Source organism: Chelonoidis abingdonii, chromosome 10, assembly GCF_003597395.2.
Source record: "Chelonoidis abingdonii isolate Lonesome George chromosome 10, CheloAbing_2.0, whole genome shotgun sequence".
Lineage (NCBI taxonomy): Eukaryota > Metazoa > Chordata > Testudines > Testudinidae > Chelonoidis > Chelonoidis abingdonii.
Genome location: NC_133778.1, coordinates 28,583,735 through 28,607,410, shown reverse-complemented (window position 1 = coordinate 28,607,410; position 23,676 = coordinate 28,583,735). Strand labels below are relative to the sequence as shown.

Below are 23,676 nucleotides of genomic sequence, written 5' to 3'. Positions count from 1 at the left end.
TTCTTCCGGCAAAATGCAATAAAGGAAAAGTTTAACTACAATGAATGTTGACTCACACTAGGACAGGTTGAAGTATTTGTATAAAGCATTACATAACAGCATGCACTTTGTCCTCACAGTTTGTCTGTCTTTAAGTAAACACACTTGTTCAGTTTTCTGTCCTCCACACTTTAAACACTAAGTCTACCTAAGTTAAGGTAGAAATGGAGGGTCTAATCATGCTACCATTTGAAGTCAGTCAAAACTCCCCCTGATGTAAAGGGAACAGGAAAAGATCCAGAAATGATCCACTCATAGTGAAGTGAAGGGACAGATTACAGAGAAGTTAGTTGTGCTAGTTTGACTTCTCTACCAGAAACTTAGCCCCAAGTAAGCTTAGAGTAAAATAAACCTCACCTGCTTGTAGCTGTGAAGCACTGTTTCAGGGCTGTGCTGGATCTAGTCTTCCTGACAGTTACCAGTGAATGATGTCCATCAGTCTTGCAGTTTTAAAAGTACTGAAATTCACTAATTGTTTGAACAACTAAAGAGGAAAAAGCAACACTCAGATTGCCTATTTCCATTACTCTGTTTGCCTTTAGGTAACTTGGCTAGTATGACGGGTAACTGAAGATGAAGTGAGCAGCAAGGTCTGTGAATGCTCCTTAGTACTTGGAGCATACTCTGCTCCCAGGGGGGGTGGAAGGGCTTTATGCTGTTCCAAAACCAGCTAAGTGTTGGGCTCAAAGGAGTTCTCTCCACTCTTCCACATGGTGGGAATGGAATGATGAATCCTGGGACAGGGATGATTAGGGCACAGAGTGGGGAGAATGCAGAGGGTGCTGATGGGGATGTGGCCAAAATAATATTGAAAGTGCTTTTTGGAAACCAGATTATATTATACATTCTATAGAACAAAAAGCTGCAGTTACAGGATGTTAAGTGAGCTTTTACTCAGCAGCTTTACTCTTAAATTTCTGAACAGTAATAGACATTTTCTGTGAACCACAGGCAGAGGGAGAGTAATTTGATTGGAAGGTTACAAGTTCATTATGGCCTTTGCTTTTTACCACATTTCAGTTTTAAAACCCACCTTAGAATGATCCCATGTACAAAACACTCATCTTTAAATTTTAAAAAGAAAATGAATCAAACAGTTCCCATGCTCAAAATCATCAGCTCTGGAATATGGTATTATTATTGCTGAATAGTTTATTGTTCATGGGCTGCTTAGCTTTATCACAATCAGTATATATTTTGATTACACTTCAGAGGATGCACATGGATGTGGTGTATTGAATTCCAGGGGACTTTAGGAAACTCAGCAACTCTCAGTCTTAGGCCTTATGGTCATCACTTAGGGGAAATAAAAAATCCACTTACATCATTTTACATTGTATATATTATGCATACTCTGCATGTGAGCAGCACAGCATATTTAGTATTCCAATATTTTCTAAGACTGGAGTTTAATCTTCACCACCACCTCTTAAGAATTGAAGTAACTAACTGTAATTTGACTTTGCAATATACATTTAATTCCTAAATAACAGTCCTTGTTAGATTATTCTTTATGGTATACATGTTGATTTCTTCTATTCATATCTTAATTGTCCAACAACTCTAAATTTATAATATTCTAATTCTCATGTGGCATAATTGACTTATACACTTTAGCATGATGTAACTTTAGAAAAATAGCCAATGGCAGGTCTTCCTAAATATCTGCTCTAGCTCAGGTGTTCCCAGACTGGGGGTTGGGACCCCTCAGGGGGTCATGAGGTCATTATATAGGGGGTAGCAAGCTGTCAGCCTGCACCCCAAACCCTGCTTTGCATCTAGCATTTATAATGGTGTTTATAAATTAAAAGCATTTTTTAATACATTTAAGGGGGCGGGGGGAGTCACACTCAGAGGCTTGCTATGTGAAAGGGGTCACCAGTACAAAAGTTTGAGAACCATTGCTCTAGCTCAAATAGGAATTATTCAAAAAAGCTCTATGACTTGTGTTATATCAGCAGTCAGACTTGATCACAGTAGTCCATTCTGGTTTTCTAATCTTTTCTTTTTAAATGAATATAACATTTAAGAAGAAGAGAAGAGGCCTTGCATAAAACATCCATGCTCTATATTAAAGCATTTGTGTAATTTTAAGAACTCACACAGAGTCTGGTAAAGAGGTGTTTTGTCTCCATACAGGGATGACTTTTTGGCCTCATTGAAGTCAAGGAGAATTTTGCCATGGACTTCAATAGGACCATGATGTCACTCTAGCTACTTAAAAACAAAAGCCACACACACACTGTGGTAACTTTTGTTACCTGTTTTATCCCATTTATTTGCAGTTCCTGACAGTATAGATCAAGCTTTAAATTGAGAAACAGACCAAAGTATTAGTCTAAAATGTTGCAGACTTTGGTTCATCAAATACACCCACCTATATACAGAATAAAACCAAATAGAACTAAAGCTGCTCATCCAGATTTATTCACAAGCTTTATTAATGATTAATATATCAACTACTATATCCTACATGAAAATAAAAATAGTAATATTGGTTTTACTATGCACATTAAGAGATTCCCCCCTCCCATCTAATTTGTGCATGTTTTAACAAAAAAAGATGACAGGCTTCTTCCTAAGGCGCCTACTCAACAAAACTTGCATAAAGACAGAATACTTCAGGGCCCATGGTGCTTCAAAGCACCATGGCACATACATATATACTTAAACAGTACAGTTGTCTCCTGACATGTTTAGGCTAGGTCCAAAGCATTCTTGTCTATGAAATGATGGGAGTAAGAAGGGTTCTTTGGGATTATCTCTTGGCATCTAGTTGCGCATTGCTTGCCTATCCTAAACTCTCATTCAAATCAGTGGGAGTTTGGTGTGTGCAAAACATATCAGGCCCCCTAACGATACAAAGTAAAGTTCTTAAAATGTATGGAGTAGCATTTTAGGCCACAAGTATTCCCACTGAATAATGAGCACACTAGTAGAGCAAGTAATCTTTATTCACATTCAACATTAGAATGTAGCCTCAACTGAGATTATAGATAATCAAAAATAAGAGGACACATTTAGCAATTCAGAGATCTAAGTTTTATTGTTTAGCCCACTGCCCGAAGTGGACATTCATCTTTAGTATAAATCCATTGTCTTCAATGTCTAACATTATAGGTATCCATTCTATAAAACATGATTAGACAGTCCACACAAACAAGATCTGATTTAATTTCTTGCCTGACAAAGTTCTGTTGATGGCAAAACTCAAATTTCCTTCAGGAGTTATGCCCCAGGATTGAGCCACTGATTGTTAATTTTTTTTAAAATTAATGTGACTTTCATTACAGTGCAAAACCAGATTCTTTGTTGGAAAGTAGGAACAATTATAAATCTAATGAAAGAGTCCCTGAGTGCCATTCAGTAAAGAATCAATGATTAATGTTGATCCTTTATAGGGGAAAAAAAAAGGGGGGGGGGGAGGGGAATTGTTGTTACAAGCACTTACTGAATTTTGAGGGCTACTAACTTCATTGAAGTTGAGATTTGATATGGGATCCTCACGCATTCACTTCAGATTTTTTCAGAAAAATATTGGTCAGAAACAAATACTAAATTTTTTACATTCTATTTAAAATAGAAATACAATACAAGTTATCACAATTTTGAGGAAAGTGACCCAGATTCAACCATGGTGTAAACACCAATAGTTTCAATGGAGTTGTGCCTGCTTACATCAAGGTTGAAGTTGGCCAACATATAAGGCTATTTGAAAAAGATAGTACAAAAAAGTGAAAAAAAGTTATATTTTTTCAAACATTTTACAAAGACGTCTTAATATTGTTTAAAAAAAGTCATACCATAGGAAACTTGGAATACTAAAGCAACATTACTGCAGTTGCCACAAAAGTGCATAAATGGTTAATATAAAAGCTCTGTCCATACCTGCACATTGAAAAATGACTCCTTTAAAGACAAAAGGTCACTATCCACTATTCTCCCCAAATTGCTTTAAAAGGGTCATACGGTCACAGCTTGTTTTTGTTTTACAGATGTTTAAAAATACAAGTTTCTAGTAATTTAAAAAGTGTAAGATGTTTTACAAGAGAATTAAAAAAGATGTATCAATGTTCATAAAATATTTTAAATTGTCCTTTACGTTTAGTTTAGCCTGGATTTGTAATTTTCTAATACACCAGGCTGATGTTGGGGTTTCTTAAAGGAATGGCATTAGATTAAAATGAAACTCAAGCTGCTCACATTCTGATAATTTTCAGAAAGGCAACCAGTAGATTTAGCCCTTAGTCTATCTTTCTATATCCAAACTCATGACCCTTAACATTATCTGCTCTGTCAAACCTTCTTTAGCACATTTGGTGTGCTTTAATAGAAAAAGCTTTGCTTTACAATACTACATTACATTTATAGCTTTGGCTTACTTGGTTATATTGTACTTAATTTTATGAAGTGCTACATACATGTAATACAATATTTTGAACTTATTTATACTATAGAATAGTATAAGCTAAACTTGCAAAGGTGTTTCTCTAAAGTTAATCAAAACCAGACAAAGGCAAAGAGATATTTTAGGCAATGTCAGATTTTAGACAGACATCAGAACTTTAAAATAAAGTTAAAATACACAGTACACACAACTTGTTTGTTAGTATAACATTTCAGCCAGTTTAGAAAAGGAATCCAGTTCTCTTAACTGGAGCAGCATATAGGCAGAAACCACAACATTTATGTAAAGGGGAAAAGAACCAACAAAAAGATAAAACAAAGTTTTACTCAAGCTAACAAACATGAACTATATTGCTCAATGGGCAAATAATTGCTCTAAAGTCAGGTGAAGACTACACATATACATCAGCTAAAGAGTACCATAGGCTTCATCATGGTTAAAATGGAAGAAATTGAAAATTACAATTATGATAAAATAATTGTTGCATCCTACACTACATATTTTGGTGATTCAGTTTAAACCCTTAACTTAGCATCAGAGTAATTTCCTTGTAACCCAAACTTGAAACATATGGATGAATTTGGCCAAGTTTCTTATCTGGTTTGGAGGTCTCCCTTGAGTGAGTGTACTATGACTGTGTTAGACTGTAGAGAAACACCTTACTTTGCCCTTTATGGCTACTTTGAAGCATTTAACTACATACTTGAATTATAATTAAACAGGGGGTGGCAATAGTTTGAGACCCCCCTAAACAGTGGATGTATTACTAGGTGGTGAATCGTTAGAGACTGCTTTGGATTTAAGACCACAGCAAGCAAACAGCTGATTCCCCAAGGTTTTTTGGGCAAATCGGAAGTACATTATGTGCCCCATTGCAACGAAGGACACAGAAATAAGCACCAGTAAGCCGAAAGCTTCAGGGTTGGGGGCCAGGATGACCATGATGAAATGCAGCAGATCAAGAAGGTAATTCATGGAGTTCTGGACACCGTTTATAATGCCTCTTTCAGACTCTATCACATTTTCTTGGAGCAACTGTGTGACAGTCAAATCGAAGGACCAGAGGCCTACGGGGAAAAACAAAAAACAAAAAGAAAAACCTTAATTTACATCAAAGGTTAGATTTTTCAAAGGGTCTCATTCTACAGTTATTTCTTTACCAACCCAATCTTTATTATAATAAGCATTAATTTGAAGTCAAACATCTGGGTCAAGTTGTGCTCTCATCTGACTTGATAAGATTTCCCACCAGTGTAACTAAGGGCAGAATTTGGCCCTTTGCTGCTATTTATTATAGAGAGAACTGGTGCAACACTGAATCAAGTATGCCTGTCAAACAATGCTTTGTACAACAATCCTTTCCTTATTAAGGAGAGAATGGAAAAACTCTAGGATTGTGAGAAAAAAAATCTGGATTATCTGACACCCACACTAAAACTGAGTAAGGTAAATATTGTAACATTTAAATTCCTTTAACTAGTTTAAATTCCCCATGTGCAAAAGAGAAAATGTACAGATACAGCAAGATTTAATTTTACTTTGGGAAAAAGTTAAGAAATTTTGAGCACATCATGTAGACTATAACCAAAGTCTACTTATTGTTTAAAGAATTTTTCATTCCAGCTGTCATCTCCATTTAAGGTTTGTGACTGTAATAAATAATAGTTCTGTCCTATGGAGAGATTAGTGTGTTTGGTGAGGGGGCGGAGGGGGGAAGAGAGAAAGTGCATGTTTTCAACTGTAAACACTGCAGGAAAATTTGATTTCAAGGAGAAACTCATTGTAGTAGCTCCTGTGCCTAATTAATCTGTTTAATTATTATTTAAGTTTTCTTTGAGGGTAACTCTAAATGCATGCAAGCCAAGTATTTTCTCCTCCCAAAAGAACTAAAGTATAGAGAAGCTGTAAGAGTCGTACTATAAAATGATAGTTATACGTTGTTTCATTCATGCAATTAAATTGTTCTGCTCTTTGATTCTGTTGATGTTAATACTAGGCTATCTAGCAAATCCTCAAAGCTTTAATTAGATGTTATCAAATATATAGCAATTTTAATTAAACATCTGCAAATACTTAACTCCATCTCATGAGAGAGTATACTACATATGTTTACAAAGGGTACTGAGTAAAGAAAATTACAACTTAAGACATTATGCAATATTATACACAAGAAACTAGGTGCTACAGTAACTACATAGGCAAGACTACTGCAATATGGAATACTACAAGTTTTAGACTTGTTATGAGTAAGAGTAATGCAGTCAATCTTGGGTTCTTTATTAAAACCTGAGTTTAACAAAAAGAACCTACAACTAATAAAGCTCTAATAGAATTAAAAATAAGCACAGATTAGAGATTTTAATAGACAGACATTACTTACCAACTCTAGCAGCAATGACTCCTGCAAACAGAAGACTAACAGAGATTAAAGGCACAGAGTCAGAACTCATCTCTAGGTCACTGTTAACAGAGCTAGACCTGTTTAACCAGTTGTGCATTCCGGTTGTAAGGGATATTTCAGACACATCAGCTGGAAGTGCAGTAGGCAATGGCTGTCCTTCCATTAACCTGGTACGGATGTCAGCAAATGGGGAAACAGTCAAATCCAAAGGACTTCCAGGCATGAACACAGAAATCACACATAAGACCAAGCAGGCAAACTGGGCTATTCCAGAGATGAACCCTGTGCGAACTAGGCCACATTTGCGACGGAGCCAGGTAAAGGCTACTGTTCCCATGATTCCAGTTATGGCCGAGGCCCCCATCAGAAGGCTTAGCACAGAACCACTCAAACCCTGAGTGTATGCATAACCTGTAGTAATGCAATCAAAGCCCAGAACGGTCATGTAGAGGAATGCAAGACCCAGGCCTGCAAGAAACACAGGTTGGTTGTAGTATGCAACCCATCCATCACGAAATGTGATGAAAGGTTCAGCAATCCGGCCACTACAGCTGATTTCCTTCTCCTGATGGGGCTCAAAGACTGTTACATCTTTCTCACCAATTAACTGGACTCCTTCAGTGGGCTTCAATTCGCTATCTGTAAAACAGAAACATAACTATTAAGTGCTTTCCTGCACAAGAACTATAGGAGTATAGCTCATTATGTTATATGTATTTAATAAAGGTGCTTCCTTTCTAGGGAGGTGTGTCATTTTAAATACATTCTGGTTAATTATGTTACAAAAACAGCTTTGTTAAAGTTATTATATTTCACATTCTACCCATGCCCTTAAATCCAGAAAGGAATAGGGGAACCAAAAATATAAAGCTAATTTCCATTGATTTAAAAAGCAGCTTGTTGTGTCACATTGGTGAAGAGAGAGTAGCCTACTCTCTCTTCTCACACTAGGTTTCTTGTGAAATGTGAACACTAAGCAACGGCTTGTGCGAAATAATTTGCTTAATGATGACACAACTAGGTACATATATAGGGCTTTCAGTGTTCAAAGCACTGTACCAACAATTAAAAACGTTCAATGCCCCATGGGGTAGGTAAGCAAATGTTATCCCCATGTTATTGGTGGGTAAAACCAACATAGAGAAGTTAAGTGACTTGTTGAAGGCTACTTATGGAGTCTGTGTGATAGCTGGGATTTTAATACAGACATTCTTGATTTCCAATCCTAGACACACTCACACCATACCAGGTTCTCATTTTGTTGCAAACCTAAAGCCAGGAGAGTTGGCAAAGGTTGAAAAAGCCTTTCAGCTAGAGTGGAAGCCATCTGACACTTTGTGGATGGCTGAACTTTAGTATGTGTTCTGGAATTTATTTGAACATAAAGCTTTGCACAAATCCCTGCAAACTGGAAGGCCTGTGTGAGGCATATTTACAGCCCTAACAAGTCTAGTTTTAAATCAAGTCAAAATAGTGGGGAATGAGACAGGTTTTCCAAACACTGCCAGTTGCTAAGTTTGTCCTTAGTCTTAAGGAGCTCAAAGCAGCCTCATTCAGAGCTCCAAGGAGCTGTACTCGCCTTTTAACCTCTTCACTTCACCCCATCAACCTGTGTTGTCACCAACCTCTTGGCATAGGAGAGGTGACAAGGTCTGTTTTTGGAGCACATCACCACTGCTCCAGTATTAACCCCAAGGCACTCTCCTCCACAGAGGCTAAATGTGCTCTCTCAGGAGTCCCATGCGCTGCTGGTTGGGGAGAAACGCACTCAGGGAATGTTACTCTCTGGGATCTCCTAAACTGTAGTGTGTGGTTCTAGCAGTAGACTGCTAAGATGGCCTCATCCTTCACCTTTTTTCTTACTCTAACATTAGATTATAAATCATCCTAGAATTTACCAATAATGTATTTCTTCTTACAATGGCCCCACCCATTATGTCCCCCAGGAACTACTCTGGTCCCTCCTTAAGAACCCTAATCAAACCTTAAGTCTTTGAAAGGACAGTCCTCATTTAGTGGTACGTCACATTTAGAGTATCTTTTTCCAGCTACTGCAACAAATTCCATATCCTTTGTGGATGTTTGGAAGCTCTGTTTCTCCTAGGTGCTTTGAGTGGTATTTCCCTGATAGACATCTCTCTTTTTCAAAGGGAAAAATATTCTTTAGACTCCATATTCCAACATCTTCCACATTTTTGATCATTCTATAATTAAAACTGGCTAGTTTAATAAACCAATTCAAGGAGAGAGTACCAAAATGTCCATTTTTTGGCTGCTGTTTATGGGGTATTCCAGCCATCTGCAACCTCAAATATTGTTACACAAAACTAAAATTCATTGGTAATGACACCCGACACTAAAACAAGTTGCTTTTAACAGTAAAGAATAAAATCCTGAAAAGTATCATTAAGCAAAAACACTAAAATGGTCTGAGAATAAACTGGAAACCATTTATTTTCCATTTTTGGTATGATTGATGTAGTGTATATAATCAATTTTAAATATATCGATACCTTTCTGTACATTCAGTTGTTTCAGCTCTGATTCCTCAATTTTTGAAGTAGCTTTGAGAGCTAGAGCAGGGGTTTTCTGGTAGACTTTCCAGAGCAGCAGATATTCCAAACACATAGACAACAGGTTCCAGCCAGAAATGAAGCCACAGCCAATCACTGGTGAGCCAAAGGTCATTATTTGGCCAACTGCCATTGGGGCCAAGATATTGGTCAGCTGGTCAATTCTTCGTATTGTGGCATTCATATCTATAATATACAATTTGATAAGCAAAGTATTAATGAAAACTAACAGCAGAAGTATTCATTTTAATCTTCTATTACACATACATGAGCCAAATCCCATTTCCTACAAAAACCAATAGCAAAGCTCCTATTGACTTCACTGGGACCAGGATTTAGCCCTTATGTATAATACATCCGCCTCTGATGAAAATTAGTTTAATTGTATTGGGCTAATCAAACTAAACTCCCACTGTGGTCAGAGTTTTGTCAGAGATGTTCATGATTGGGCATACTGGGATTAAAGTAAGTGGGATGAAAAATTATCATACGTCTTCAGAATAATAATCAAAGATCACCATGTACTCCTGGCCTGATTTTGAAGCAACTCTCCTGAAATTAGTGGGCGCACCAAATACAGAATGGATCATGCCCTATGAAAAAAAATTTTCTGTAATGGATGACAGAAGTTTCTTAAACTATCTGTACAATACTGAAACATGTATTTCTTGGCTTCCTCAGTTCACCTCTCTCCAATTACAAATGACCATATAAATACCCATTCTGATAGCAACAGACCTTTGATATGAGTAAGTTTCCTTACAGAGGCACGCAGTGGTCATCAATCATTCTTCAATTTCAGAGAGCAAAGTTCTCTCTCCCTTCTGTTCCATTAGTGCACATTTAGATGCAGTCCTCTTGGGTTTAGACATTAATATATAATTCATGGTTCCAGTCTAATAATGGGAAGAAGAGTCCTCCCTCTTCCCTCCCCTGACCCCACAAACTTTTGCCTTACTTTCCCCACCAAGTTGCTGTGCATATAGCAATGACTAATCTTTATTTGCAATGAACTGGTGCCATTAGGAATAACTTTATAACTAAAAGCTCTGGAAGAGGCTTCCATCTTTAACCAAGGAGGCAGTGGGATCCCCGTCAATGGAGGCTTTTAAGAACAGGTTGGACAAACCTGTCGGGGATGGTCTAGATTGAACTTGGTCCTGCCTCAGTGAAAGGGGCTAGACTTGATGATTTCTCGAGGTCCCTTTCAGCCCTACATTTCTCTGATTGTTCTGTGGCCAACAGAAGTCACTGCATGTTCAGCTCTCTCCACCCCGCTCAACAGGCCCACACATGTAGGTGCTTAAATACAGATAAGAGTCTAATTTTAGAGTCCTATTTTGGAAAATCTTGGCCTAAGATTTCTGTAAAAACATGAACCAAGGGTAAACCAATATACTGAGGTTTTCCCGAGTCTGCAGACAGCCTGAAATTGCTTGTTGCTGAAATTGCTGAAATCTAATGATAAATTAAGTGTCAGTATTAATAGCCAATTCACTGCTGATCAGAGCACACAAGACAGAGGTGTCTTCACACATGAAGACCTGCCCGATCTATTGAGAGAGAGAGAGGGTAGATTGTTTCAGCAAGGAGCTTGGCAAAGTAGTATTCCCCCCCACTCCAAATGAGTTAGAAGGGAAGCCATATGGGAATCAAGATGGAGAGAACCATCTGGGATAAGTGAGGAGAGAAAACAATAGCTTTTATTTGCCTGTTCTGCTAAATTACATAACAACTGTGTGCTTTCTTTGTGAAGTGAGTATGAACAGAAATGTGTTCTTTTGGCCTTTGGTCATTCTGCATATTTCACAATCAAGGTAAATATTTTACCAATGTTCCTTAAAACAAAACAAAGATTATATTGTAGATACTATTATAACAAATTAAAAATAAAAGAAAACCACAGACACAGAACCCTCCTTGGGAGAAGCCTATAAAATTGGAACAGGTTTTCTGTGTGAGGTATTTGTTTGAAACAGAGTTACAAGAAGGAATGTGCTGGAACCGATTGCCTCATTTCCAGAGGCAATTGTACAGAACACAAATGGTCATATGATGCTGCATTAATCTGTTAGAATTGAGGAAGGACAAAAAAAGGCAATACTGTCTCTGTTACATTACATCTATTATATGATAGTTCTCCCCAGGGGTGACATGCACCTCTTCTTGTGTGAGGAAACAGAGAAGGGATGTGATTTGTCTGTATACAGACAAGAAAGATTATTGAGAACCCTTAACATTAAGGCTCTGCAAGGGAACTTCCAACAACTTGTGTTTTTGAAGAAACTTAAGAAATTAAGACACTACTGCTCTACAGAAGGTAATTGCTAAGAAACTACTGCAAGGTCAAAATAGGGGACTAAGAGGGAGTTTGTAATTTGAGAAATTACAATTATATATCAGAAAAGGTTACAAATTGTACACTTTCTTTGCCTAATAAGAAGGTTACTCTCTCTAATGTTCTCTGAATAAGGGATTCCCTTGGTAATAAATGTTGATAAATCTTAATAGTAAATGCATTGACTAACAGGATATGATTGAATATTAACACTAAACACATGATTTGATGAAATTATATACTTGGTTTGCCGAAATAAAACTGACCTCCCTCAATAGTGTTAGATTTGGATTAAAACTAGAATTAGTTACCTAGCCATAAAACTATGTTGTAATCAGAGTTTTACAACAGTCATTTCTAATCTCTGTAAATATAGTGAGGAATATGGTAGGGGGAAAGCTGCCCTTTTAAACTGTTCTCTCACAGCTCCTGGAACATAGAAGAATGTGCTGACTTCAGGGTAAAACTGCAGTCTGTTAAAAATCAAGCCCGCATGTTAAGACACTTTTAGATAGTAGAAATAATGTATTTCACCTGCCAATTTGCTTCTGTCTTCACCTGCAACCACAACAATCCAGTCTCTCTGAATTGTGATGGTTGTGGCAGTGCTGGCCAAATTTGCAATATTTGCTATTGTGATAACCAGGATATAGCACATGGTCTGGAGGAAAGGAAAGAAGAAGTGTTAAACATGAGTAAAATGATGGACCAAGTTAATGACTAAAAAGACAGCACGACTTTTTCTCGGACAACCAAAATTATAGCTCTGTATTTTAAACCATTTCAGATACATGTTACTTTTCAGACAGTACAATGATATGAACATTTAAAAAAAAATTTATTAATAAAGAGGTATGTTCCCTGTGCCCTTTTGCAACAAAGCTAAAAACAGTAAGTAGGATTTAATAGCCTGATCCTGCATCATTGAAGCCAATGGCAAAACCTCCATTGACATCCATGAGTGCAGGAAGAGACTCACTGGGTAGATCCTCAGTTGTAAGAGCTGTATTGGAGTCAAACTAACTACTGGCAGTTACTTTCCTTTATTAGTGACATGTAAGGAGTCTTAAATTTGAGCACTTACAAGAAGCCATCCAGAGTATAAGGTCAAAAGTTGGGTTTTAAACAAGAAGACAATCATCAGGATGATACCACACAGGATGACAGATGCATTCTGTACAACCAAGGAAGTCTGGGCCACTGTTTCAGATAAAAAAAAAAAAAAAAAAAAAAAAGATTATAGAATTTATGGATATTCCCCCATCTTCATCTTAGGAAAAAAATAATTCCAAGGAAAGCTATATTCAAGTCCTTCTCCCGCCCCCCATTTTCTCTTTTAAAAATTAAGTTATTTACAAGGTAAACTGTTTAGTGTTCAGAGATCTCATTTTAACTTTGAATCAACCACCATCTTACAGTCTACACACAGAATCAAATTCATTCTTCATGTAGTTCCACTGACCTAATAGTGTAATACAATAAGAGAAAAGTAGGCATTTTCCTCCATTCAGCAGGACTTCAAAACAAACACTTTTTTAAAAAGTGCTATTGTGTAAATATTTTAAAATTAATTTTAACAGAACAGATTTTCAATTAACTACATAATATGTACTCTTCAGTCACCTCAACATTCAAGAGTAACAAATTACAAAGGCAATTATAATATACAGTGTGGAATATTTCTAGACAGACGGAATCAGCAAGGAAGTGTTAAATTATGTTGTTAGATTACTGGATTCCAGAAAACTGATTCTGCAATCCTTATTCAGGCTAAAGTCACATGGATTTCACCTTCTCTCTCTAGCTACAATTAGAGTTTTGTATGAGTAAGGAATAGATCAGAGCCTAAAATTGGTGTTCTCTTATCTTTGAGAGTATCCACATTGAATTATTTAGTCCATTATTATTCTGAAATAATATTTATAGATATTAGTAAATTAAGCCTGGTTTTCATATTTAACCAGAGGATCTTTCTAGCATGCCGTTATGCGGACATGCTGCTTTAGATGGCTTCCTCTTCTGACTCTGATTTGAGTCACCCCATAATACGTAATAGCTTCCACTAAGGTTGTTAACCTTTAAGCCTTGAGTTCTTGTCCACCCAATCTCCGATAATGGCTCCCAAAAGGAGAACTGATCCTGCCACAACCAGTCCATAGACAGCAGTCAAGAGTAGGCTGTTTCCATAAAGTTCAACCAGAAAGACAGACACTGCAAAGTGCCACATCCGATCTCCCTTTAATAAGAAAAAAGTTGATATCAGTATTTGCATTTTGCTAGATGGTAGCCGATTTCCATGTTTTAATAGCTCCACAAAGAATACCTGTGCTAACATGGCATTTAACAACTTGGTTATTTCCTTCCCACCCATCCCTCCCGCTCCTAATATAAGCCCTTTCTGCCATTCTGTGCATGGAGCACCCTCCGATGTCAATGGGAGCTTGGGTCCAGATCAATACTATTATTGGTCCCAATTAATGTTGGTTATCCTGAATACGTCATAGTACCAAAGGCTTTCTATGGTAATATTATGAGCCAAAATTCTGTCCTCAGTTACAACCAACAAGCCTGAGGGTATGTCTACACTACGGGATTATTCCGATTTTACATAAACCGGTTTTATAAAACAGATTTTATAAAGTCAAGTGCACATGGCCACACTAAGCACATTAATTCGGCAGTGTGCGTCCATGGTCCGAGGCTAGCATCGATGTCTGGAGCATTGCACTGTGGGTAGCTATCTTATAGTTCCTTGCAGTCTCCCCCGCCCCTTAGAATCTGGTGAGAGCCAGTGGCCTGATAGGGCAAAAATTCCTGTCGCAGGTGGTTCTGGGTAATGTCGTCAGTACATTATTCCCTTCTCTTACGGAAAAGCAATGGCAAACAATCATTTCACGCTCTTTTTTCCCTGGATTGCCCTGCAGAACGCAATATGCATAGGCAACCATGTGAGCGCGTTCAGCTTTTTTTTTTTTATAAATACATGCACCGTATGTTGTACTGGATGCGGCAGAACAGTCAGCGCGATTACTCCCGCTACACAGCAGCATTCATTTGCTTTTACATGATAGGCAGAGATGGTTATCAGTCGTCTGTACTCGTCTGCTTAACCGCGCGTAAATGCAATGAGATGTACGGTTATGACTGTCGCTCTGGTACTGGTTGCTGCTATCATGGGTGCCGCCTGGCTGGACTGGCTGGGGGCGCAAAAGCAATAACTGGGAATGACCTCCCTGAAGTTCAATCCCTCCTTTTGGTTTCTAAAATAGAGTCAGTCTGCCTAGAATATGGGCAAAGTGCTACTCAGAAAAGCACAGATGGCTTGCTGTGTCAGATTCCCGCAGGAACATATGATCGCTACCATTGCCATTCCATCCGTGAGTGTTCCCACAATGCAACAACCCCGCCTTGCTCCCTCTCCTCCCAAACCTTCCTGGGCTTACGTGTAGGCACGTGTCCCCCCATTTGTGTCATGAGTTATAAAAATGCAGGAATATGAAACAGAGACTGTTAGTAGATAAAATGAGGGGAGCAGCCTCCGAGGCTATGAGCAGTCCAGGCATAAATTAAGCGCTCGGCGGGAGGAGGCGCAGCATGCTGCTGCTATGATAGTCCGGGCAGTACAGAATCTTTTCTTTAAACAGGAAAGGGAGGGGGCTGATGGAGCTCAGCCCCCCAGTTGCTATGATGAAGATGGTTACCAGCTGTTCTGTACCATTTACTGGGAATGACCGGGAGTCATTCCTATTTTTACTCAGGTGCCCCCAGCCAGCCTCACCTGAGGCCAGCCAGGAGCACTCACGGGCTGAGCTGACAACAGATATCAGTCATATTGCACCATCTGCCACCGGGGAGGGGAGAAGAGCCGGATACTGCTCTTCACTGCTGCAGCATCGTGTCTACCAACAGCATTCAGTCGACATAGGATGACATTGAAAGAAGTCAAGAAACTATTTATTTCCCTCTTCTTTCATGTGCGGAGGGGGAGTAAATTGATGAGCTATTCCCTGAACCATGCCAGACAATGTGTTTGACCCTACAGGCATTTTATTTTCCCTTTATTTAGGCCACATAATTTAGGTCATTAGCTCATTTTACTTAGAAATATATTGCAACAACTGCATTACAGAAGTTGTAGTGTACTACTGCAGACATAATTTGGTTAAGGAGAGTCCCTAATGGTAATCTATTATAGAATATATATTCTTCAGTTATCAGCCTCTTTTGAAAGGCTCAGTAATCATTTTCTGCACAGTACAGAGGACTTTGAAATGCAGTGTTCCAAGTTTAAAATTTTTTTTTTTTTGTAAGACCAGAAACGGAGTAATCTAACAAATTGAACAAGATGGCAATAAAAGAAAAGGCCTCCGAAGTGTCACTCAGTCTGGGATCAAATTAATTGTTGCTGAAAGTCCAAGGGAGTAGCAGCAGTATACCCCAGTGATGTATTCTAACAAATCCCAAAAGCCAAATTCGTGAACTGAGGCTCTTCTGGAGAAGAGTTGCTCCAACTCACACATTTAAAAGCTTTATCATTTATGCAAGTGCCTGTGATAGCTGTCAGAAGCAGGGCCACAGATTTTTCGGGCTCAAGACAAAATCTGAAACTAAGGCCCCTGTGGAGGTAGGGTTGGAGAGCAAGTCTACCCCACATTCACCTTGCAATGGGAGATGTCCTGGGGACCTGGGCCCACTCACTCCTGGCATTGTGATCTTTTGCACAGAATCACACCACCACTCAAGTTTGGTCTTGCCACCCCCACCGTAAGGGAGATGCAGCTGGGACAAACATAAGCAGTGATGTGACTCTATATACCAGATCACAATACCATTCACTCAACTTCCACAGGCTTGGGACCTCTCAGACAGGCAGACCCCCAACAATTGACTTGATTTCTCCATATACAAGGACAAAAATCGCTCTGTAACATGCTGTGCTTACATTCCTTATTTGGGAAGGGTATGTGTAAAACTATGCATAATTTAATTCTTTCATAAATGGAAGTTAGTCTTTCTGAATCAAGAACTCAGTACGATTCAAGCTACAGTACTTCTTATTCAACTTTCACATGTATGTAGGTGGTCACTGAACCCTAAATTCTGGCTACCCTATTATGAAATTAGTGCTTTCTTCTGAACTAAATTTCTACCTGAATGAATAATGATGCAGGCCTGATATACTTCTATTACTGCATCAGTTTTAGTTGTTGAAATTGATTAAATAAAAAAGGAGCTTTATGGAACCCCCACCCCACATACTTTTTTAAATATTGAAAATGAGGCACCGTGACAGCTATTACTCTCAAGGTAAAATCTTGGCCTCACTGAAGTCAATGGCAAACTGCAATTGACTTAAATGCACTCAAAATTTCTCCCTCAGATTCTGCAGGCCAAGATCTTGCTACTGGAGACTAGGAACCCAAAAACATTAAGTGTAGCCTTCTCTTGGTTCCCTATGCTTGTTCTACATTATATGAACAAGGACATTACTCTTCAGCTTTTATTAACGCAAAAAAATTAAAAAGCAGTTTTGTCTTGTTTAGACTGTGATTCTGTAGCAGTAGCTTTGAGCAGCATCAGCAGTTTAGGAGTTCATTAACTGGGCATTTTCATCCATTGTGTTCACCCACAGTCCTTCCATGCTACTCCACATTGCCTCAACTTCTCAAAAGCTAGCTGTTTTCAATGGGGGAAGTACACTGGTTTTTGTTTACTATCAACTAAAATAAAAAAAGTCAGAGATCATCAATTAATGGCACAGAACAAGAGGGAATTGAAAATTAAGCAGCACAAACAGAAAGTAACAACCCAGTTATGCATTTTTAAATTTACACCCAGGACTCAGGGAATTTTGATAATAAATTTAGCTTTAATACAGAGGTACTGGAACAATTTTTATAGTGGGGGTGCTGAGAGACATTGAACCAAACTGTAAACCCTATATACAAGGGAAGCCACTTCAAGTCAGGGAGTGCTACACTCCCCCCCCCGCCCCACACACACACCTCAAGTTGCAGGACCTATGCCTTACTGAAAAGGCAGAAGCACATAACAGGCTTAATCCTGCTATTCTTGAGATCTTTCTAATCATCATAACATGGATATTAAACCCTATTTATTTCTGTATGAATGACAATTATCCTAACCATTCCTCTTTTAATGGCAGTTTGATGATTTTAGCACTGTATTATAGTACTACTGTATATAGTTGATAGAATAAGGTTTAAGGCCCTGATCCCAGAGGTATTTAGGTGCCTAACTTCTATTGATTTAAAAATACCTCTGTGGAACTGGGCGTAAGGCACCAGCTCAGTAGAGCACTTAGCTTGTCCTTGATTTCTGCAGTACTTGAGCACATGCTTAAGCGGTTTGCTGAACTGGGGCTTAACAGTCTTATTTAGGACCTCCTTCAGGTCTCTGAATGATTGTAGAGCAGTGATTCTCAAACTTTGTACTGGTGACACCTTTCACATACCAAGCCTCAGAGTGTGACCCCTCTTATAAATATATAAAAGGTATTTTTAATTTAACACCATTATAAATGCTGGAGGCAAAGCAGGGTTTGGAGTGCAAGCTGACAGCTCACAACCCCCCACATAGTGTCCCAATCCCCTGAGGGGTCCCAACTCCCAGTCTGAGAACCCCTGTTGTAGAGATAAGAAACAACTATGTTTAATCAGTTACAGTTTCTTCCTGTAAGCAGGTGCTTAACATGGAACCTAATTATGTTTTCCCCAACTAGAGTAAAAGAGGTTTATCTATACAAGATTATGTATTTTGAATACATATCACTTTTATTGCAGAATGAAAAGTATACAAAAGCCATCTCAGATCTGGGTTGATGTGTTTCCATCTTGAGGGGCAGAGAAAAAAACCAAACAAAAACAACTTTCCCCTTCTCTCCTCCTCCCGTTCTCTATTATTGAAAGTCTTATTTTAGACTCCAAAGAGGAATTACTGTGGGTTAAAGAACTTTAGACAAGTACAGGCCTGAATCTTAAAAGCTAGACTAAACTTCTGTTGCTTAAATAAGAGCTTTCCTGATTAAGGACAGTGCATTCAGATCCTCAGTTGAGTTTCTGACATCAATAAAGGTGTCTAGTGTTTAATACTTCTATAAAGCTGACTTTTTCACTTGACTGTTTGCAGTAGTCCAGATTATCCTACATTCCAAGTCAGTCACCTTTATTCACGTTGAATGATACCTTAGCTTAATCTGTAAGTAGCCCCCCCACACACCTTTGATGGATTTCAGTGGGACCATTCACATAGTAAGGTGCCACTCAATGTAAGTAGAAATAACTAGCAGCACATTGAGCTTGATTCTGCTAAGATGTGCATTTTGTTGACTGAACATACTACTTCTTATAACAGCAGTAGCACAACGAAGTCTTTGGACTAAAATTCATTGCTATATTGTACCCATTTAAACCAAAAGTTTACTGTCTCTCTCCAGGCCTTCTTAGGAGAGACACAACTGTGATCCTTTACATTAAAAGAAGTGAGGTATACAACCTTGTACTCCTAGAACAGTGTGCTCAGTGCTGTAAAAAGTACATACCAAGCCAGTCTCTGCTTCAGAGATTTTACAAATTAGTAGACAGAGAAAGACAGGTTACTTTAAAGAAGTGCTTTTACTCATCTTCATAATTAATACTTGTCATTCACTTGCAAGGTACTGGATTAAGATATTAGACAATGTAGCATTTCTCAGGCTAGATTTTGCCACTTTGTATGATTTTAAGGAACTGAGACATACATTTAATCCAAATCAATTTCTAGATCTACTTCATTCACCTTGAAGCACTGTAAGTTTTTAACAAAAGTTGGTTTAGATACAGGTGAAAATGTTTCAGTAAATAGGCACTGTGTTACAGGTAAGGATGTTACAGTTTCAGAAAAACAGAGGTTTAAGTACTGATGACTAGGAAATCCATTGTACAACATTCAGTAATTTACATTGGTGAGCAGGTATAAAAACCCTTCAAATTATAAAAGTCAAGGACAAAGCAGTAAAAATACACTTTGATTAGTAGGCTCTGTTTTATTGTTATCCTTCACCCACTTTGAGTAGCATTTACTCTCTAACAAACCTTACTGGTTTCAATGACATTCCTCAAGGAGTAAGGTATTACTCAGTGTGCGTGAGGGTAGTAAATCAGGCGCTTAGACAATTGCGAGCACTGCACTTTTATTTATTAGAATATTGCAAATATACTGTACCATACTGCATGAAGATTACAAAGACTTAGGCCTGGTCTACACTACGCGTTTAAACCAAATTTAGCAGTGTTAAACCAATTTAACCCTGCACCCGTCCACACAACGAGGCTCTTTATATCGATACAAAGGGCTCTTTAAACCGGTTTCTGTACTCCCCAACGAGAGGAGTAATGCTGAAATCGATATTGACATGTCGAATTAGGGTTAGTGTGGCCGCAAATTGATGGTATTGGCCTCCAGGTGGTATCCCACAGTGCACCATTGTGACCGCTCTGGAAAGCGATCTGAACTCAGATGCACTGGCCAGGTAGACAGGAAAAGCCCCACGAACGTTTGAATTTCATTTCCTGTTTACCCAGCGTGGAGCTCTGACTGGCATGGGTGGCGATGCAGTCCCAAATCCAAAAAGAGCTCCAGCATGGACTGTACAGGAGATACTGGATCTGATCACTGTATGGGGAAACAAATGTGTTCTATCAGAGCTCCATTACAGAAGCCAAAATGACAAAGCATTTGAAAAAATCTCCAGGCTATGACAGACAGAGTCCATAGCACAGTGCTGTGTGACAAGCGTAACGGAAAGCCAAAGAATCAAATGGAGGCTCATGGAGGGAGGGAGGAGGGACTGATGACTCCAGCTATCCCACAGTCCCCAAAAAGCATTTGCATTCTTGGCTGAGCTCCCAATGCCTGAAGGGTCAAAAACATTGTCCAGGGTGGTTCAGGGTATATCTTGTCAATTTACCCCTCCTCCCCACCCCTCCATGAAAGAAAAGGGAAAAAAAATCATTTCTTGCCATTTTTCATGCTGCTGGTAGACACGGTCCTGCAGCGCTGAACAGCAGGATCCCCTCCCCTTCCTTTCCTGATGGCAGACGGTACAAAATGGTAGAAAACTGTTATCCCGTGAGTGCTCCTGGCTGGCCTCGGTGAGGTCGGCTGGGTAAAAATGGGAATGACTTCCTGTCATTCCTGGCAGATGGTTCAAAATGCTGGGTAACCGCCCTCATCATAGCAGCTGGAGCCTGAGCTCCATCAGCTCCCCTCCCCCCCCTTTCATGTCTAAAGAAAAGATTCTGTACTCCCTAGACTATCATAGCAGCAGGAGGCTGCCTCCCCCTCACTTTATCTCACTAAAAAGTCAGTGTTTCTTATTCCTGCATTCTTTATTACTTCATCACACAAATGGGGGGACACTGCCACCGTAGCCCAGGAGGGGTGTGGGAGAAGAGAAGCAACGGGTGGGGTTGTTGCAGGGGCACCCCCTAGAATGGCATGCAGCTCATCATTTCTGCAGGATTTCCAGGGCTCTGACCTGGAGCAGCTGTGCTCTCTAGTAGACTTGCCCCATATTCTAGGCAGGACTAACTATTTTTAGACAAAACATAAAGGAGGGAATGACCCAGGGAGTCATTCCCATTTTTCTCCATGCACCCCCGGCCGACCTCAGCGAGGCCAGCCAGGAGCACCCATGACAGCAGCAGATGGTACAAAATGATTGATAACCGTCAGCTCATTGCCAATTTACAATAGCAGACAGTGCAATAGGGATGATAACCATCTCTGCTACCTTGCAAAGGCAAATGACTGCTGCTGTGTAGCACTGCAGTACCGCCTCTGTCAGCAGCATCCAGTACACATACGGTGATAGTGACAAAAGGCAAAAAAGGCTCCATGGTTGCCATGCTATGGCATCTGCCAGGGCAATCCAGGGAAAAAGGGCGTGAAATGATTGTCTGCTGTTGCTTTCATGGAGAAAGGATTGAGTGACGACATTTACCCAGAATCACCCATGACACTGTTTTTGCACCATCATGCATTGGGATCTCAACCCAGAATTCCAAGGGGCAGGGGGAGACTGCAGGAACTATGGGATAGCTACCCACATTGCAATGCTCCAGAAATCAACACTAGCCTCGGTACATGGACGCACACCACTGAATTTATGTGCTTAGTGTGTCCGCATGCACTCGACTTTATACAACCTGTTTTACAAAACCGGTTTGTGTAAAATCAGAATAATCCCGTAGTGTAGACATACCCTTAGTGAGATCTCACCACAGCACTTTGCAATTAAGTCTTTGCCAAAGACCACCTTCTGTATATAAATTATAGCATGCAGTGCAGAGCAGTCAAAAGCAGATTAAGGAGGTTCCACTGCATGATGTAACACACACACACACTTTTAAAAAATTGTTTTTAACTTACCCAAGTGGACAGTGCATGTCCAAGATAAAGAAGAAACTTTGCAGATGTAAAATAATTGACACAGGATCCTAAAAGTGAAATGAGAGAGAAATGCTAAATATGATTCAGATGCATTTTGCCTATTTCCTTAGTTGCTACTAAGTTGTACTAATTTTTAAGTCAGCAATCTCTACATTGCAAAAGTCTTTTATCACAAAAATAAGGTAAGATGTTTGCTATACATGTTTTAATTCCACACACTGGAATAGCCACAGCATAGCAGTTGTGGAAGAGAAAGAACATTATACTAAAATGAAGAAACACTAAATGTATCTTAACATGTCTTACTAGCTAAATATGCATAAAGTTTTGCAGCATATTTACATTGTGCCACTTGATTGTACCCCATCCAACTCATCCCACATGCAGTACCAGCGTTTCTCAATGACCAGTCTGCAGACCAGCACCAATCCTTGAGATCTCTCTGACAAAGTTTAGGAAGGCAGCAAGCTAGTCCCTAGTACCAAAAAAGGTTGAGAAACCCTGCACTACACCACCAATGCGTGCACCCTTTCCACACAGCACTCTCTCTGTACACACACCACACAGACATGTTAGGCTCTGGTTCAACCACAAGTCACTAGACTTGATTCAAGAATTACAGAATGTAATTCTGTGGCCTCTGTTACAGAATGACAGAAAAATAGGACAGAAGTCTAAGCCAGCTCAAGCCCCTGGTTGGTAGGGGGGCCAAAGCCCAAGCCCAAGCCCGAGGACTTCAGCCTCAGGCAGGGAGTCTGTAACCTGAGTCCCAATGCCCAGGTCTGAAGCCTTTGGGCTCTGGTCACAGGCCCCAACAAGTCTAAGCCAGCCCCAGCAACCCCATTAAAATGGGACCCCAACCCACAGTGTGAGAACCACTGCACTACATGATCAATAGGAACCTTTCTGGCCTTAAAATCTCTGTATTACCTACCGCACAGCCCACTGCAGCTGAACCACAGGATGTCATACCGCCGCAACCCACACATGTAATGTCACATATCTGAGTGGCATGGGGTGAAGTGCTTGTAAGTGCCACACCCGTGCACACTCGCACTCCTTTCCAGGCAGCGTACCCCGCAAACATGCTGCGTCCCTTCTCTACCAGCCACCTGCGGGTCAGCAACCCCCCGGGCTCTCCGCACGATACTGACCACAGCATCCTGCGCCGCTTGTCTGCTCTGCAGCCCGAGTCATATCCGCTAGCGCCCCGATTCCTGCTCGCGCTGCTAGTCCTGTGCCCCAGCCGCGGGCGCAAAGGAGGGGATGCGTGGGGAGCAGGAGGCGACACGGTTTCTCTGAATGTTTGAATTTCCCAACTTAGCTATCACTGTAGCTGAAGTTGGGAAGCGATAGCCTTATGCGCCGGGGCTGGCGGGGCTGCGCTCCAGCACAAGCCGTCCCAGCCCAGCTCCAGCGGCCGCTGCTACCACCGCTTCGCAGCTCGCCCTCCCTTTATAGGCAG

At 39.8% G+C, this 23,676-nt stretch overlaps 1 protein-coding gene across 1 annotated transcript; it reads right to left on the bottom strand.

The window, feature by feature from the left end:
- Positions 1 to 3,058: 3,058 nt before the first annotated feature.
- Positions 3,059 to 23,670, bottom strand: SLC40A1 (solute carrier family 40 member 1). The gene is made up of 8 exons (XM_032802640.2): positions 23,366 to 23,670; positions 22,191 to 22,258; positions 13,836 to 13,995; positions 12,844 to 12,959; positions 12,294 to 12,420; positions 9,362 to 9,607; positions 6,828 to 7,487; positions 3,059 to 5,514 (listed from the first exon to the last, which is right to left on the bottom strand). Exons 1-8 carry the CDS (start codon positions 23,406 to 23,408, stop codon positions 5,195 to 5,197), a joined length of 1,740 nt encoding a protein of 579 aa, XP_032658531.1. The 5' UTR covers positions 23,409 to 23,670; the 3' UTR covers positions 3,059 to 5,194.
- Between the last annotated feature and the right edge of the window lie 6 nt (positions 23,671 to 23,676).

Excerpts from the sequence above, each read along its gene's own strand:
- SLC40A1 (XM_032802640.2), bottom strand. The coding sequence starts at position 23,408 with ATGACTCGGGCTGCAGAGCAGACAAGCGGCGCAGGATGCTGTG. Across the intron at positions 12,960-13,835 it reads CAAGAACTCAAGGCTTAAAG|TGGCCCAGACTTCCTTGGTT; the intron begins GTTAACAACCTT and ends TATCTGAAACAG. Across the intron at positions 12,421-12,843 it reads TATACTCTGGATGGCTTCTT|ACCATGTGCTATATCCTGGT; the intron begins GTAAGTGCTCAA and ends CCTTTCCTCCAG.